The sequence below is a fragment of the Jaculus jaculus genome, chromosome 1, assembly GCF_020740685.1.
Source record: "Jaculus jaculus isolate mJacJac1 chromosome 1, mJacJac1.mat.Y.cur, whole genome shotgun sequence".
Taxonomy (NCBI): Eukaryota; Metazoa; Chordata; class Mammalia; order Rodentia; family Dipodidae; genus Jaculus; species Jaculus jaculus.
This window is the reverse complement of record NC_059102.1, coordinates 229,973,089-229,991,417: the sequence shown is the minus strand read 5'-3', so window position 1 is coordinate 229,991,417 and position 18,329 is coordinate 229,973,089. Positions and strand designations below refer to the sequence as shown.

Genomic DNA, 18,329 nt, shown 5'->3' with positions numbered 1-18,329 from the left:
TGAATCAAAGCTTTACTTAGAGCCAGACGTGGTGGCTCATGCCTTTAATCCAAGCACTCAGGAGGCAGAGGTAGGAGGATCACTGTGAGTTCAAGGCCAGCCTGAGACTACATAGTGAATTCCAGGTCAGCCTGAGCTAGAGTGAGACCTACCTTGAAAAACCAAAAAAAAACAAAACAAAACAAAACAAAAATAAATAAGTAAAAAGTAAAAGCTTTACTTAACAGCACTGATCATGAATATCATGCCTCAGATTATGAGGACAGCCAATTCCAGAAAGCCTCAGGCTGTCCTCAAACTCACAGGGATCTTCCTACCTCAACCTCTCGAGTGCTGGGATTAAAGGCAGGCACCACAACACCTGGATTCTCTCTTCAGGACTTTTATCATGAAGGGATGTTGGATTTTGTCATATGCATTTTCTGCATATAATGAGATTTCTGTCCTTGACTCCATTTATATGCTGTATACATTTATTAGTTGTGTATGTTGAACCATCCTAGCATCTCTGGGTGAAAACCTACTAGGTCATGGTGAGTGATCTTTTTGATATGTTGCCATATTCTGTTGGTAAGTATTTTGTTGAGAAATTTGGTATCTATGTTAATCACAGAAATTGGTCTGTAATTTTATTTTTCTAAAGTCATTATTTGATTTTGGTATCAGTGTAATATTGGCTTCATAAAAAAGGAGTTTGAGCCAGGCATGGTGGCACACACATTTAATCCTAGCACTCAGGAGGCAGAGGTAGGTGGATTACCATGAGTTCAAGGCCACCAAGACTACTTAGTGAACTCCAGGTCAGCCTGGGCTAGAGTGAGACCTTACCTCGAGAAAACACCAAAAAATAAATAAACTAATAATAATAATAATAAAGGCCTGTTGCTGAGACAGTCATAGGTTCTAAAAGGGAAACTACTACTACTCTTTTAAAAATAAAATTTGCTAATAAGGAATCAAACAAGCCAGTCAAAAAATGGGCTATGGAGCTAAATAGAGCATTCTCAAAGGAAGAAATACGAATGGCATATAAGCATCTAAAAAAATGTTCTACGTCACTAGTCATCAGGGAAATGCAGATTAAAACTACATTGAGATTCCATCTCACTCCTGTCAGATTGGCCACCATCATGAAAACAAATGATCATAAATCTTGGCGGGGATGTGGAAAACGAGTAACCCTTCTATACTGCTGGTGGGAATGCAATCTGGTCCAGCCATTGTGGAAATCAGTGTGGAGGTTCCTAAAACAGCTAAAGATTGATCTACCATATGACCCAGCTATAGCACTCCTAGGCATATATCCAAAGGAATCATCTCATTTCCTTAGAAGTACGTGCTCAACCATGTTTATTGATGCTCAATTTATAATAGCTGGGAAATGGAACCAGCCTAGATGTCCCTCAACTGATGAGTGGATAATGAAGATGTGGCACATTTATACAATGGAGTTCTACTCAGCGGTAAAGAAAAATGAAGTTATGAAATTTACAGAAAAATGGATGGACCTGGAAAGTATTATACTAAGTGAGGTAACCCAGGCCCAGAAAGCCAAGCGCCACATGTTCTCTCTTATATGTGGATCCTAGCTACAGATGATTGGGCTTTTGCATGAGAATGAAAATACTTAGTAGCAGAGGCCAGTAATTTAAAAAGCAGACATAAAGGGAAGAGAAAGGAAGGGAGAAGGGTACTTAATAGGTTGATATTGTATATATGTAAGTACAATGATTGAGATGGGGAGGTAATATGATGGAGAATGGAATTTCAAAGGTGGAAAGTGGGGGGGGGAGGGAATTACCATGGTATATTTTTTTATAATCATGGAAAATGGTAATAAAAATTTTAAAAAATAAAATTAAACAAAATAAAATAAAATTTGCACGCCTTTAATCCCAGCACTTGGGAGGCAGAGGTAGGGGGATCATCATGAGTTTAAGGCCATCCTAAGACTACATAGTGAATTCTAAGTCAGCCTGGGCTAGAGTGAGACCCTACCTCAAAGAAAAGAAAAAAAAAAATTGCAAGCAGAGAGACAAAGACAAAAATGGGTACACCAGGGCCTCCAGCCACTATAAACAAATTCCAGATGTATGTGCCACCCTGTATATCTGGCTTTATATGGGCTCGGGGAATCAAACTTGGGTTACTTGGCTTTGTAGGCAAGTGCCTTAACTGCTAAGCCATCGCTCCAGCCCAAGAAGCTACTACTCTTGTTTGACCAAATGGAAATGTGCCCCTAAAACTGCCCTCTAAATATTTATGTTTCAACCCATAGATTAATGTTGCTGATCTAGTCACAAAAGCTTCTTTTCATAGTAGGCAGAGATTACTATGGAGACTCAAACTTTGTCATAGAACTCAAAGTAAGTGACTACTGAATACTTCGCCTTAAATGGAACATCTATAACAACACCCTTTCCAAGGTTGGACAACACTGCAGAAGATGGGGTGGGAAGAATCTAAGAGGATGGGAGGAGTCAGAAGAATGCTGTCTTCCAGACATGGCATGAATGTTGCACTGATAAACTTACAGCATCTGGAATTACCTGCACAGGACTCGCACAAGACTAGGCCTACCAACATTGTTATGGATGGTGGAAGGCTCATGAGGCCCTACTCCTCCCTGAAGAGTTAAGGATAGTTAATGGCTGCTGAGGAAGGAGAGACGTTTTCTTCAGTGGTGAAACTACTGGTAAGTTGCCTGTACTCCAGTAGATAAGCCCCACACCTCCCCATGCTCATACAAGAAAAAAACAAAGACGTCAAAGTAGAGGTAGGACTGTTTGGGAAGAAGAAAGGATTCAGTGGGGGAGGGGGAGGGGCAAGAAAAAGTAATGGAGAATAAATATGATCAAAATATATTATACACATAAATAAAAATTGTCAAGAAATACAATAATATTTAAAAAAAAAAAACAGCTGGGCGTGGTGGCGCACGCCTTTAATCCCAGAACTTGGGAGGCAGAGGTAGGAGGATTGCCGTGAGTTCGAGGCCACCCTAAGACTCCATAGTGAATTCCAGGTCAGCCTGGACTGAAGTAAGACCCTACCTCGAAAAACCAAAATATATATATATAGCCCAGGTATGTGGTGCACACCTGCAATCCCAACATTTTGGACACTGAAGCAAGAGGGTGGTGAGTTCAATGCCAACCTGGGCTACAAAGCCAAACCCAGCCTCAAAAAAAACAAAGTAGGAATTTTGCATTTTCACACAAGAACCTAAGTCCCAGGTTGTTGAAGAATGAGTTCAGACCCAGTCCACGAGCCTGTCACTCCTCATACCTACCAAACGCAGGTTCTTCACCACCACCTCGTTGGCCAGCTCCTGCTCCTTGAGCTCCACCTTCAGCGACCGCATGTCCTTGCGCAGTACACTCTCCTGCGTGCGGTGCTCCTTCTGGGCCAGCTTCATGACCACAGTGCCCTCGGCCTTCACCTCCGCCAGGTTGTTCTGGTGCTCATACAACAGGTGCTTCACCTTCTGCTTGTATACCTGCAGGGTGGGGAGGGGGGTGGCACTGCTCACCTGAAGCACCAAGTAGGATGCCAAAGCTGTCAGGTGAGGTGCATCCCCAGCACCCATGGAGCTAAGTGGCAGGGCCAGTCTATGCAGGTCAGCTTGCCCTTGCTCCTGCCATGTCACGGAAGCTGCAACTCCAGCACCCAGGACCCGCAGGGCCTCTCCTGCTACTAGAGGGATGAAACAGCTTTCCTTGGCCTCTTCAGAGTTTGGCTGGTATTCTAGCAGGAGAGCAGTTACTAGTATACCCCAGGCACGTCCATCCATTTGACATGGGACACAATGTCATCACCTATAATGTTCACACTCCAGAAGTATGAGTTACAACAATAACAAGAAGAAGAAGAAGCGGGCATGGTGGTGCACGCCTTTAATCCCAGCACTCGGGTGGCAGAGGAAGGAGGATTGCCATGAGTTCAAGGCCTGCCTGAGACTACATAGTGAATCCCAGGTCAGCCTGGGCCAGTAAGACCCTACCTCGAAAAAAAAAAAGAAGAAGAAGAAGAACCAGGCTGGAAAAATGGCTTAGCAGTGAAGGCACTTGCCTGCAAAGCCAAAGGACCCCAAGTTCGATTCCCCAGGTCCCATATAAGCCAGATGCACAAGGTGGTACATGCATCTGGAGTTCGTTTGCAGTAGCTAGAGACCATGACATGCCCATCCATTCTTTTTTTTCTTTCTCTCTCTCTCTCTCCTTCTACCTGCCTCTCTCAAATAAATATGTTAAAAAAATTTTAATCACAATTTTTAAAGTAAATTTACAATTTTATGTTAAGCTGTATTCATTGCCATCCTGGCTCACAGGTAGCCTGCAGTCCACAGGATAGACATACGTACACTTAGACTATAACAGAGTCCTCCTCCATAGAGTAAGTGGTTCTCTTCAAAGGAGCGCACAGTTTAGGGAGAAATACATATGTACCAGCAAGGGAAAACCAGAACACCTGCCTAGCCAAATAGACCAGCCAAATTGACTCTCTGGGAATCAATTGGGTGACATAACATAGCCAGATCATTCTCCTTCCCACCCCCTAACCTTTTTTTACAAAGTTATTTTCAGGGCTGGGGAGATGGCTCAGCAGTTAAAGGTACTTGCTTGGGAAGCCTACCCACCCAGGTTCGATTTCCCAGTGCCCACATAAAGTCAGATACACAAAGTGGTACATGCATCTGGAATATATTTGCAGAGGCAGAAGGCTTTGGCATGCCCATTATCTTTCTTTCTATGTCCCTCTCAACTAAATACTTAAATAAATTTTAAGTCACTTTCAGGTACCTAGGATGAAGACAAGCAAAGGACTGTACCCCCAAAGAACAAGAGGAGATGTCCCCATATTGCTGTAACTGACCCCAGTGGGCAGCACCACTCACCTTGATCTCCACCTGGTGCTTCTCCTCAGCCTCCTCCATCTCACGGTCTTTGTTTCGCAGTTCAGCCTTCTTCTCCTCCAGCTGCCTCCGTGTGATCTCCCAGAAGGTATGGATCTTGTCTCGCTCCAGCTGGAAGTAGTTGCGCTCCTCCCGCTCACGGTCCAGCTCCTCCCTGATACGGTTGACATGCTCTTCCACCTGATCAGGCACAGGGCATCAGGTGAGGCACCCTGCAGGTGCCCATTCACCACCAGGGTGAGTGGACAAAGAGAGGCAGGGAAGAAAGAAGGAGAGGCCATTTTACCAAAAGTAAAAATACAATGCAGGAAGGTTCCAAGAACAGGATATACTCAGCAAATGGCAGGATTCTCTTTTTTTTTTTTTCCCTCCCCCTACCTCACCTTGCTATTTTAGGATTCTCTTGAATTTGGCCTATAATCACAGAACAATTGTATCATTTCAACACTTCCTAAAATTCTTTTTGAGAATTTTAAATTTTATTTTTTCACTTTTGACACTTTCATGCATGTATTTAATGGATTTTGACCTTCTATCTCCCAATTCCCTCTCTTCTCCCCCTCCCCCTAATCCCTTTCTTCTTCCCTATTAATCCCCATCTTACTTTCATGGTTTGTTTGTTTGTTTTTTTTTTTAGTAAAATTAGGGTTGTTTACATGATCGTGGGTAGGAGCTTTTTTTACTGTGGACTGGGCATCTTATTACACAAGTGGCTACACCACTGATAAACATAACTGCACTCTCCCAGCAACCATGAGCTACTCTGGAAGGTGTGAAGTCTCATGGAGCCTTCCCTCATCATGGTGAAATATTGATAGGCCAGTCTTGTGCAGGAAACCCCTGCTGCTATGAATTCAGGAGTATAATGGCCATGTCATATTCAGAAGACAGCGTTTACCAGCCCTCCTCTCCATCCTCTGTCCTTAACATTCTTTCTGGCCCCTCTTCTATGAGGTATTTGTTTTGAGGCAGGGACTCACTCTAACCCAGGCTGACCTGGAATGCACTCTGTAACCTAGGCTGGCCTCAAACTCACAGAAATCCTCCTACCTCAGCCTCCACAGTGCTGAGATTAAAGGTGTGCACCACCAAGCCAGACTTCACAAGTTTCTTTTGAAAAATTTCTCAAAAGAAATACAAGTGCTTTTTGCTCAGAGGTTACTAGCTCCACTAATACTGTTAAACTACAAAAAAAAAATTAAACAAACTGATCTATGATGATTTTAAATAGGAAAATGGCTGAAAAACTGGGACACATCAACTGCAAGAAATATTATGTGACCCCTCAAAAAAACAGATGAAAAACAAATAAATCTTAAAAAAATAAAAAATAAAAAAAACAGATGGGAAAATTATATAGCAGCATGTAGACATCTCTACAAAAGGTTAAATGAAAAACAAAAGTTACAAAAAAAATTTAACGTTCAAAAATTACATAAAACCAGCAGAGTCCAAACACTCAACAAGCTTTGGGCCCGAGCCAATTAGAAATCTGCAAATAGGTTAAAGAGAAAAGTAGGGCATGTTTCCAGCATTTACTTCCCTTGAGAATTAGTTATCTTTGGGCACAGCCCCAGGACACTTACTGTAAAGTGTTTTCTCTCCCAAATCCACATTCCACATAGGGAAATCACATTTCTCCCTTCAAGAGACAAGACACCAACCAACCAAACAGGTCTGAGGAGAGGATGCTGGACAGGGGCTAGGTGCCTGGAAGGAAACATGGCACCCCAGAATCTGACTTGGACCTGGGAAAATGAAAAGTCATGGACTTTTCATTCAAACAGTTGCAAAAAGGGTTCCTGCCAGGTGTGGTGATGCATCCCTGCACTTGGGAGGGAGATGTAGGAGGACTACCATGAGTCAAAGGCCACCCTGGAACGACATAGTAATTTCCAGGTCAGCCTGAGCTAGAGTGAACCCTACCACAAAAAAAATAAGGGCCCCTGTTCTGTTTGTCACATGTGGTGTTAAGAGTCTGCCATTACTTGACTTTTTTCCTTATATTCAAATTTCTAGCTTCTCTTGAAAAGTCAAAACCAAAAACCACCGCAGTACAATGCCCACAGGGTAACCACTCTGAACTGACTCCTGCCGGGAGCACAGATCTCCAGGTCAATCCAGTCCTGCTGTCAAGCTGGACCCTGGAGGCTTCCAGGACTTTGCTTCAAACATATGATACATGAAGGCCAGCCCCTGTTCTACAGAATATGACCACTGACACATTAAGGTTTGGTCTTCATGGATAAGAAAGAAATGGCTCAGGTGTTGGAGCGGTGTGATTTTCAGTGTACTCTCCATCCACCATCCCAGTGATCTGTACAAAGCAGACTGGACCCCAGCACTCCTCTGCTTAAACTGCCAGTGATCTTCCTACACAAGAAATAAGGCACTCATCACTGCTGTCCAAGGCAGCACATAGAAGGCCAGAGTGAAAGAAATTATTCAGAGTACAAAAACACAAGGAGAGAATACGTTGAAATATACTGCAAGAGAGCAGTGGGCAAGTTCCCAGGAAAGGGCTCACTGTGGCTAAGAGTGGGTAGAAGTCTCTTACAGAGACTTGAGAGAGATTACTTGGTCTTGTCAGCCATCTGCGTGGGCTCCATATTGGACACATAGACAGACATTTCACTATCATGTTAAGTAATCAATTTTATAGCAGGAATTGTTTTTCTTGAGACTGGCCATCCATGGATGATATCAAGACTCATGAGGAATCAGGCTCCAGATGTCTGCATAAGACATCATAAGTCGCTAGGGGTCAGGTTCCAAGCAGTTGTAGCCTGGTTGTTGAAGTGAAAATTTTGCTTTATTTTTAGCATTTTATCTCTATAATCACCATTGTTCAGACCCCTGTACGATTCTAACTTCAGCTCACATGACTTTTTTTTTTTTTGTTTGTTTGTTTTTGTTTGTTTTTCGAGGTAGGGTCTCACTCTAACCCAGGCTGACCCTGAATTCACTATGGAGCCTCAGGGTGGCCTTGAACTCACAAAGATTCTCCTACCTCTGCCTCCCTAGTGCTAGGATTAAAGGTGTGCGCCACCACGCCCAGCTATTTTTTTTTTTTTTTTTTTTGAGGCAGGGTTTCACTCTAGCCCAGGCTGACCTGAAACTTATTACATAGTCTCAGGGTGGCCTTGAACTCATGGTGATCCTCCTACCTCAGTCTCCTGAGTGCTGGAATTAAAGGCAGTATGCTTAGCTTTCACATAGTTTTCAATCTCCTTTATACTTTTTTTCTTTCTTTTTTTTTTTTTTTTTTTTTTGTTTTCGAGATAGGGTTTCACTCTAGTCCAGGCTGACCTGGAATTCACTACGTAGTCTCAGGGTGGCCTCAAACTCACAGTGATTTCCTACCTCAGCCTCCCAAGTGCTGGGATTAAAGGCGTGCACCACCACGCCTGGATTATACCTATTTTTTTGTTGTTGTTTATTTTTCTTTATTTGAGAGTGACAGACAGAAAGAAAGAGGCACAGAGAGAGAGAGAGAATGGACACACCAGGACCTCCAGCCACTGCAAACAAACTCCAGATGCATACGCCCCCTTGTACATCTGGCTAACATGGGTCCTGGGAAATCAAGCCTTGAACCAGGGTCTTTAGGCTTTACAGGTAAACGCTTAACTGCTAATCTCCAGCCCTTATGCTTATTTTTTAAACTACAAAAGAAAAGGTGAGTCTTATTAATACTCACACAAATGGACAAAGACTCAGTTCCGTGTCAGATGCTCATAGGCAGCCATCATCAACTCATCAACACAGAGGCTAAATAAAGGATCTGCCATGCCTACCACATGCTATAATTTTCAGAAGCCTTTTAAGTTACATAATTATGTTCTCTAACCCTTTACATAAAAATAGGTAAGTGGATTAAAATAGATCCTATACAAAGACATCACCCCCACAGCTTAATCTCTAGCACCAGCAAAAAACAAACATAATAAAGAAAGCACCCCAGGATGGGGGTATATAGTTCAGTGGTAAGAGCATCCCCTCCATAAAAACACCTCCCCAAATGAAATACATACCATAAAAAGGAGGCAGCCTAACACAGTAACTCCTTGTTGAAACTTGATTAAAAATAAAACAGTGCTAGGTACTGTGGATCACATTTAATCCCAGCACTTGGGAGGTAGAGGTAGGAGGATCACCATGAGTTCAAGGCCATCCTGAGACTACATAGTCAATTCCGGGTCAGCCTGGGCTAGAATGAGATTTTATCTCTAAAACCAAAATAAATAAATTAATTTAATTAAATTAAATAAAGCAGTGAATGATTAACCAGCTTAAAACAAAGTAATTTTAAGTAAGTCATGTTCCTTTTAAAAACTTTCTTCTCCCTCCCTCCCTCTGTCTCTAATAAATAAATATATAAATGTAAAAGGTTGGAGAAATGGCTTAGTGGTTAAGACACTTGCCTGCAAAGCCTAAGAACCCAGGTTTGAATTCTCCAGGTTCCACATAAGACAGATGCACAAGGTGGCACATGCGTCTGGAGTTCATTTGTAGTGGCTAGAGGCCCTGGCATGCCCATTCTCTCTTTCTCTCTCTGTCTCTAATAAGTAAATAAAACTTTCTTTTTGGAAAGAAAAAAAAACTTTATTTTTGCTGTAATGTTTACTGGTAAACAAAGAATGTCAAATATGTACTACTATAATATCTCTGTAACATCAGATATGAAAGGGGCTATAGAAATTTAAAAAATAGAGCCAGGAATGGTGGCTCCCACCTATAATTCCAGCACTTGGGAAGCTGAATTAGAACTACCATGAGTTCCAGGACAGCCCTGGGGTTATAGAGTGAGTTTCGAGTCAGTCTGTGATAGTGAGACCTTACCAAAAAAAAAAAAAAAAAAAAAAAAGGTTTAAAATAGCTGCTATATACAGGAAAAATATCCCGATCACCCTAAAAATCTTCTTCATACACCTGCACTGCATTTTTCTTTGCTTATGTGTATGTGTCTAATGTAGTATGCATGTACAGTGTAGTGTAATGCACTGTGGTGTGTGTGCATATGCATGAGTATGGGTCCTGCGGCACCTCATACGCTCGCCTGTGGTGGCCAGAGGGGAACATCCAGAATCCTGTTCTGTGGCTCTTCCTCCCTGTCTTGTTTGGGGCCTGGAGTCTCTTTACTAATTCCAAAGTTTCAGGGGCTCCAAAAATTCTTGGATCTCTGCTTCCTTGAGGGACTGGGGTTACAGGCACATGTGACTACACACTGGAGACTTGAACTCAGGCGATCTCAGGCCCTGCTAGGCCCTCATCCTTGCACAGAAAGCACATTTGACCAATGACCCACCTCTTTAGCTCTGCACTACTTTTCTTTTCAATTTTTTTTTTTAAATAGGAAAGCATTCTTTTTTTTTTAATTTATTTATTTGAGAGCGACAGACACAGAGAGAAAGACAGATAGAGGGAGAGAGAGAGAATGGGCGCGCCAGGGCTTCCAGCCTCTGCAAACGAACTCCAGACGCATGCGCCCCCTTGTGCATCTGGCTAACGTGGGACCTGGGGAACCGAGCCTCGAACCGGGGTCCTTAGGCTTCACAGGCAAGCGCTTAACCACTAAGCCATCTCTCCAGCCCTCAATTTTTTTTAATTAACAACTTCCATGATTATAAAAAAATCCCATGGTAATGCCCTCTCTCTGCCCCTCCCCCGCTTTCCCTTCCAAAACTCCACTCTCCATCATATCTCCTTCCCCTTTCAATCAGTCTCTCTCTTATTTTGATGTCATGATCTTTTCCTCCTATTATGATGGTCTTGTATGGGTAGTGTCAGGCACTGTGAGGTCATGGATATCCAGGCCATTTTGTCTGCACTGCAGTTTTAAAAATATTTTCTTTTCATTTATTTCTTAGAGAGAGACAAAGAGAATGGGCACACCGGGGCCTCTAGCCACTGCAAATGAACTACAGGTGCATGCACCACTTTGTACATCTAGTTTACATGGGTTTTGGAGAATCAAACCTGGGTACTTAGGCTTCACAGGCAAGCATCTTAACTACTAATCCATCTCTCCAACCCTGCCAGCATTTTTCAAAATATGTAATACATCTGAAAATTGTGGAGGTGATAAGAAACACAGACAAGGGAGAAGTAGATTATGATTCAGACAGACTGAAGGGAGATGGAAAATAAAGCATGGTGAGTTTCACCAAGATGTCTGTAGCATTGCCCTCACCCTGGCACCCAGTAACCCAGGCTGTACTCACCTGCTCCTTGGTCATGTCCTCTGGTGGGAGCCCATCAACAACAGGGGTGCCTTTGGTTTTGCCTTTCTTCCCTTTCTTTTTGGGCGCCTTTGTTTAAAGAAGAGATGAATGGATAAGTAAAGGCCACGATATCTAATGGCTTCTCCTCTTTAACTCTGATTTGCTCCCATGGGCATTTGGGGAAGGGATTACTAGGGTTAGGGCTTGGAACCTCAATCCATACCTCTCTATGGCTCCTAACTGAAGATCTTACCTACAGTACATCATTGTCTTGACTTTTACCACCATTAGCGCGCACGCATGCACGCACGCACGCACGCGCACACACACACCATTAACACATTTAGAAAAGCACAACAGAAAAATCTCAGAAAGTACATTTCCTATGTCGAAAAGGAAGGGAGGCTGGGCATGGTGGCACATGCCTTTAGTCCCAGCAGAGGGAAGGACCACTGTGAATTCGAGACCAGCCTGCAAATACAGAATGAGTTCCAGGACAGTGTGGGCTACAGTGGGCCTCTACATAGAAATGACACCCCCCCCCAAAAAAAAGCCAGGCGTGGAAGCACATGACTTTAATCCCAGCACTCACTCAGGAGACTGAGGTAGGAGGATTGCTGAGAGTTCCAGGCCACCCTGAGACTACAAAGGGAATTCCAGGGCAGCTGGACTAGAGTGAAAACCTACCTTTAAAAACAAGCTGGGCATGGTGGCGCACGCCTTTAATCCCAGCACTTGGGAGGAAGAGGTAGGACTGCCCTGAGTTCAAGGCCACCCTGAGACTCTACAGTGAATTCCAGGTCAGCCTGGGCTAGAGTGAGACCCTACCTCAGAAGCCCCCCCCCCCATAAAAAAGGAAGGGAACAGAAACCCACTTGAAACCCATTCACTCCTGTATATGCAGCATAGAGTTCTTTGGTGTGACTGAAAAGTTTACTTGGGTCCAAAAAGTAGGACGCTCCCCCCCACAATGCCACATTGCTTATACAGTAAACACCATATAAACACATGCAAGAAACTGATCATTGTGTGTAGAGAATCACTTCTCAGCCTCTTCCTTAATATCAACTGCATTATCTGTTCTTATCAGTTTATATAATGTATGGAGAAATGACTTCCTAGCAATGACCAGCTGTGACAATCTGAGGCTTTCTTGTTTTCCAAACATGAAACTCCTTCAGAGAATTCTGGTCAAGAAAAAAAGAGCAAACTGCACCTAGAGGGAATGCTCTGTAAGTGGGATACCAAATGAAACTGCTGAGGAAGTCAGGTTTCATTTTCATGGCTTTGACAAGGTCCTTACGCACTTGGGGGAAGATTCAACACGTGGTTACCGGGCTCCTCGCAGGGAGGCGCTTTTCCCCTCCCCTAAGGCACCTGCCTAGAAAGCCTAAGACTGCAAGCTCCGTGTCCTAAAGGGATACTACCGGAGGAAGCACGGAGTTCCCGCACTGCTCTTCTCAGGAGGCTGGGACAGACTCCTGAGATGCTCTGCACCGGCACAAAGGCCCCTGCACCCCAACGCGTCGTCCTCTGCACTCCATGGCTCTGGACCCTCAGGCTCGACTCTTCGTTGGAGAGGGACCTCCAACCCACAGCCGGGTTTCCTGGGGTTTCTCCCGTGCCCACTCTTAAGCGCCCCAGAGGCCCCTCGAGGTAGACCCTAAGTTCCAAGGAGCCATCAGACTCAGGTTTTCTCCACTGGGCATCCTGGGTCTTGAATTCTAGAACCACCCAGTGGGCGCAGGGGCTTCAGCTCCGGGCACAGGCAGGCCCCGGCGTCCTGGCGTCCGCAGCTGGAGCCCACGCGGGGCGGTCAGCGCTTCATTCCAAAAATCCACGGTCCCCCTGTCCCGCTTCGGGACACTCAAAGCCGCTCACCATGGTGCCCGTAGTCCCACGGCGCGGTCACCCGCGGGCAAACTCGCCGAGCGCCGAGGCTGCGCCGTCTCCCGGCAACGCGGGCGAGCAAGATCCCGCGCGAGGTTCAAGTCCTCGCGAGACCCCGCCGGCCTCCCCGAGCCACGGCGGGCGAGGTGGGGGGCGGAGAACCGGGAGGAGTGCGTTCCTAGCAACGCGCCAGGAGAAGATGCTGGCATCCCGCTTCACCGAGTCGCAGGATCTCGCCTGGCGGGTTTTTGTTGCTTTTTTTTTTAAAAAAACATTTTTAGTTTTTAAAGATAGATTTAATTATTTATTTAGTAGAGGGAGAGAGAGCGAGGATGGGCGCGCCAGGGCCTCCTGCCACTGCGGACAAACTCCAGACGCATGCGCTACCTTGTGCATCTGGCTTACAGGGGATCTGGAGAGTCGAAACTGTGTCCTTGGGCTAAGCCCTCGCCTGACCTGTTTTGCTGGTCTCCCCACTAGAACCTGAACTCCAAAAAGAGGCCGCCGAGGGGGCGGGTAGGGAGGGAGAACCAGATGGAGAGAATGGGCCAGTGATCGATTTGCCACCCAAGCTAGGACACACTACCTGCCCAAAAGGGATTTACATTGGGCTAAGAGTTTGGTCCTGCGGCTCACGCACCTTGCCCCTCCCCCTTCCGGAGCCACTCCCATCTGCTGCCCTGGTGAGATCGAAAATGCGTAGCTGGGTTTCCAGAAACCTCAAAGAAAGGAGAAGAGAAAGAGAAAGGAGAAGAGAAAAGAGAAGAAGAGAAGAAAGGCTGGGTGCGGTGACTCATTCCTGCAACTTCAGCACTAGGGAGGTAGAGGCAGGACCTTCAAGCGTCTACATAGTGAGTTTGAATCCAGACTGAGCTTATCTCTATTCCCTGCACACAATGTCTGTATTATCCAGAAGGCGGAGTCTGTCATAAACAGGTGTCTCTTTAATCTCTGAGCTATCTCCAGCCCGTAGGTGTCTCTTTATATACCATTTACCTTGTTTTTTCCTAAACTCCTAATTTTATGATCTTAAAAAGTGGTCTTAGCTGTGCCCTCAGGAGGCAGAAGTAGGAGGATCACCGATAGTTTGAGGTCACTCTGAGACTACAGAGTGAATTCCAGGTCAGCCTGGGCTAGCGAGAGACCCTGCCTCGAAAAAATAAAAAATGGTCCTGACCAGGCTCGGTGGCTCATGCCTGTAATCCCAGCGCTCAGGAGGCTGAGAGGAGGTTTGCCATGAGCCAGCCTGGACTACAGAATGATTTCCAAGCCAGCCAGAGCTACAGAGCAAGACTTTGTCTCATATAAACATAAAAAGTATCCTTGGGGCTGGCGAGATTGTTCAGTGGCTAAGGCACTTAACAGCAAAACCTAAGAATGTGGGTTCAATTTCCCCAGTACACATGGCAAACCAGATGCACAAGTGGCACGTGTCTGGAGTTCATTTGCAGTAGCTGGAGACCCTGGTATACCCATTCTTCCTCTCAAATAAACAAGTCAATGAAATACTTTTAAATATATTTATCTATTTATTTGAGAGAGAAAGAAAATGGGCATGCTAGGGCTTCCAACCACTGCAGTCGAACTCCAGATGCATGTGCCACCTTCTGCAACTGGCTTACATGGATCCTGGAGAGTCAAACCGGGATCCTTTGGCTTTGCGGGCAAACGCCTTAACCACTAAGCCATCCTCCAGCACCAATGAAATATAAATATATATATGTATATATATATACATATATAGATAGATTGATTGATTGATTTTGTTTTTTGAGGTAGGCTCTCTCACTCTAGCCCAGGCTGACCTGGAATTCACTATGGAGTCTCAGGGTGGCCTCAAACTCACGGCGATCCTCCTACCTCTGCCTCCCAAGTGCTGGGATTAAAGTCATGAGCCACCACGCCCAGCTCTCCAATGAAATATTTTTTAAAGTGCCCTTGTAGGGTTCGGGCTATAGCTCAGTGACAGAGCATTTGTCTAGCCATGTTCAGGGTCCTGGGGTCAATCCCCAGTACCACAAGGAAAAAAAAAATGGTCTTGCAGCAGATCCTTATTTCAGAATCCACAGGTTCAGGCATACCCCCCCAGCAAGCCGACCCAAGCTTGCTCAGCAGTGGGGATCACAGAGTCAAAGCAGTAAGTTTTTCTTCTTGTGTGCCCACCCAGCCTCCCCCCCCCCCACACACACAGTATTCTTGGAAAGAAGTAGCCAGCTGGAAACACAGCAGTGACTGGGTGAACACAGAGCCCTAGCAGTGACTGACTTACAGTAAGCAACAACACTCTACCACATTGCTTGCTTAACAAGGACCTTCAAGATAGGCCTAGAGGGGATGGGGGACTAGAGGTTCCCCAGAGGAGATTTAGCAAAACGGACTTCTGCAGAGTAGCACGGTAGGGTAACTTATCACTCAGCCCCTACAGGCTAGGTTCTTTATGCTTATTCGCTTTTTGCTTTATTAGTTTGCTGGTTGTTTTTTTTTTCTTTTTCCCCTGAGGTAGGGTTTCACTCCAGCCCAGGCTGACCTGGAATTTACTATGTAGCCCCAGGGTGGCCTCAAACTCTCAGCAGTCCTCCTACCTCTGCCTCCCCAGAGCTGGAATTAAAGGCATGTGCCACCATGCCCTGGCGGGAATTCTTTTTTAAATTATTTTCTTTTTAAAAACCATTTATGGGCTGGAGAGATGGCTTAGCGGTTAAGCGCTTGCCTGTGAAGCCTAAGGACCCTGGTTCGAGGCTCAGTTCCCCAGGTCCCACGTTAGCCAGATGCACAAGGGGGCGCACGCGTCTGGAGTTCGTTTGCAGAGGCTGGAAGCCCTGGCGCGCCCATTCTCTCTCTCTCCCTCTATCTGTCTTTCTCTCTGTGTCTGTCGCTCTCAAAATAAATAAATAAATAAATAAATTTAATTTAAAAAAACCTCATAATTAAAAAAAAAAACATTTATGGGCTGGAGAGATGGCTTAGTGGTTAAGGCGCATGCCTGTGAAGCCTAAGGACCCCAGTTCGATTCTCCAGGACCCATGTAAGCCAGATGCATATGGTGGTGCATGCGTCTGGAGTTCGTATGCAGTGGCTAGAGGCCCTGGCGCACCCATTCTCTCTCTCTCTCCTTCTCTTTATCTCTAATAAATAAATAAAAATAAAATGTTTAATTATTTATTTATTTATTTATTTTGGTTTTTCGAGGTAGGGTCTCACTCACTGTAATTAACTATGTAGTCTCAGGGTGGCCTCGATCCTCACAGCCATCCTCCTACCTCTGCCTCCCGAGTGCTGGGATCAAAGGCGTGCGCCACCACACCGGGCTTATTTTTTTTTTTTTTTTGAGTGTGAGAGAGGGGCAGATAGAGAGAATGCGCACATAGGGCATGTAGCCACTACAAACTCCATACGCATGTGCCTCCTGTGCATCTGGCTTATGTGGTTACTGGGGAATCGAACCTGGATCCTTAGGTTTTGCAGGCAAATGTCTTAACTGCTAAGCCATTCCTCCAGCCCTATTTTCTTTTATACATACCAGGTTATACTCTTTTACACCCCTGCTCCTGTAACCCTAGAGGGCACTCCTCAGTTGAGTTATGGTATTCACTGCAGGGTCATGAAGGCTTCAGTCAGTCCCTGAGGTAGCATGGGGACCGTGCTCATGGTACTCCTATACACTCTGTGGCTCTTATAATCTTTCTACTCCCTCTGGGAGTTCTTTTTTTTTTTTTTTTTTTTTTTTTTTTTTTTTAATCTTTTTGTTTGTATTTGAGAGAGAGTGAAGGGGGAATGGGCATGCCAGGCCCTTCTGTCACTGCATACAAAATCCAGACACATATGCTACTTTGTGTATCTGGCTTTATGTAGGTACTGGGGAATTGAGCCCAAACTGGCAGGCTTTGCAAGAAACCACCTTTAAGCCGGGCATGGTGGCACATGCCTTTAATCCCAGCACTCGGGAGGCAGAGGCAGAAGGATCGCTGTGAGTTTGAGGCCACCCTGAGTCTAGAGTGTGAATTCCAGGCCAGCCTGGGCTGGAGTGAGACCCTACCACAAAAAGAAAAGAAAAAAGAAAAAGAAAGCACCTTTAACCCACTGAGCAATCTCTCCAGTCCTGCTGAGGAGTTCTGAATTAAATAAATGAATTAACAACTCCTTTCGGCAAAGAAAAGTGGGGGACAAGATAGGAAAGTCAGCTTAGAATGGCATAGACAGGGTGTTTACGTGACACAAATCAATAGCACAGCTTGGTTTGCCAGTGTGGGATTACAGGGATGAGCAGCTTGGCCCCAGGCTCTTGTGACCTGTGCTGCTTCTCACATGGAATTTGACTTATGGTGCTCAGAGAAGGGCTTTTTCCTCACATGCATTGCTTAAGAAAGTTTTAGTCACCATAAAGTTTTGCAATCCAGAAACCCAGACAAAAGGCACCAGTTTCCTGCAAAAATCCCAAAGCACACATTAATACTTGCAAGCCAAGTGACCATTGTCTAGCATTTGACTCCTATCAAGGCCATTTGGCTGTCCAAATACCTCAGGTCACTATTGAGGCACAAGGCTGGTCTTTGTTTTTGAAATAAAAGTGGAAGTATTTGAAAGCGAAATGATATGTATAGAAATTTGCTTCACAGCAACCCAGTGCAGAGAAAGGTGACTCAACAGAGACCAGTAATGACCTGGCTAGCTGTTGGATTGAAGGGACAAGTAGGCCACGCAGTAGTGCTATTCTTCCCACTGTGTGCTTGAAAAGGTCCTTAATGGAAAGTTAAATACAAGGGTTGGAGAGATGGCTCAGCATTTAAGGTGCTTGCCTAATAGCCCAGGTTCCGTTCCCCAGTGCACACATAGGACCAGATGCACAAAGTGGCACATGCGTCTGGTGTTCATTTGCAGCACTTGGAAGCCCTGGCATGCCCATGTTTGTTTGTTTGCTCTTTCCTTGCAAATGAATAAATAGAAATATATAACATATATAACACATATATATATTGTTTACTAATTGTGTATATATATATTTCTATTTATTTAAATAGAAATATGTACATATATTTCTATTTATTCATTTGCAAGAAAATATATATATTATATTAATGTATATAAAAGCCAGGCATGGAGGCGCACACCTTTAATCTCAGCACTTGGGGGGGGCAGAGGCAGGAGGATCACTGTGAGTTCAAGGCCACCCTGAGACTACTGAGTGAATTCCAGGTCAGCCTGGACTAGTGCAAGACCCTACCTCAAAACATACCAAAAAAAAAAAAAAAAAAAAAAAAAAGTTAAAGCAAAACAGACACTGGCCTCCAGAGTCAGGCTGT

General features: G+C 44.8%; 1 protein-coding gene across 3 annotated transcripts in view; it reads right to left on the bottom strand.

Annotated features, from left to right (window-relative positions):
- Gas8 (growth arrest specific 8) overlaps nt 1-13,112 on the bottom strand; it is a 41,773-nt gene extending 28,661 nt beyond the window's left edge. The window contains exons 1-4 of one of the 3 annotated variants that reach the window (XM_045155830.1): nt 13,021-13,112; nt 11,140-11,226; nt 4,898-5,095; nt 3,293-3,499 (exon numbers count right to left, since the gene is read on the bottom strand). In XM_045155830.1, coding sequence (XP_045011765.1) covers nt 3,293-3,499; nt 4,898-5,095; nt 11,140-11,226; nt 13,021-13,023 — 495 coding nt within the window. In that variant the 5' untranslated portion in view covers nt 13,024-13,112. Of the gene's footprint in view, nt 1-3,292; nt 3,500-4,897; nt 5,128-11,139; nt 11,227-12,566; nt 12,657-13,020 lie in introns of those variants that run through there. The other 2 variants (XM_004664828.3, XM_045155842.1) reach the window with 2 other exon arrangements.
- Between the last annotated feature and the right edge of the window lie 5,217 nt (nt 13,113-18,329).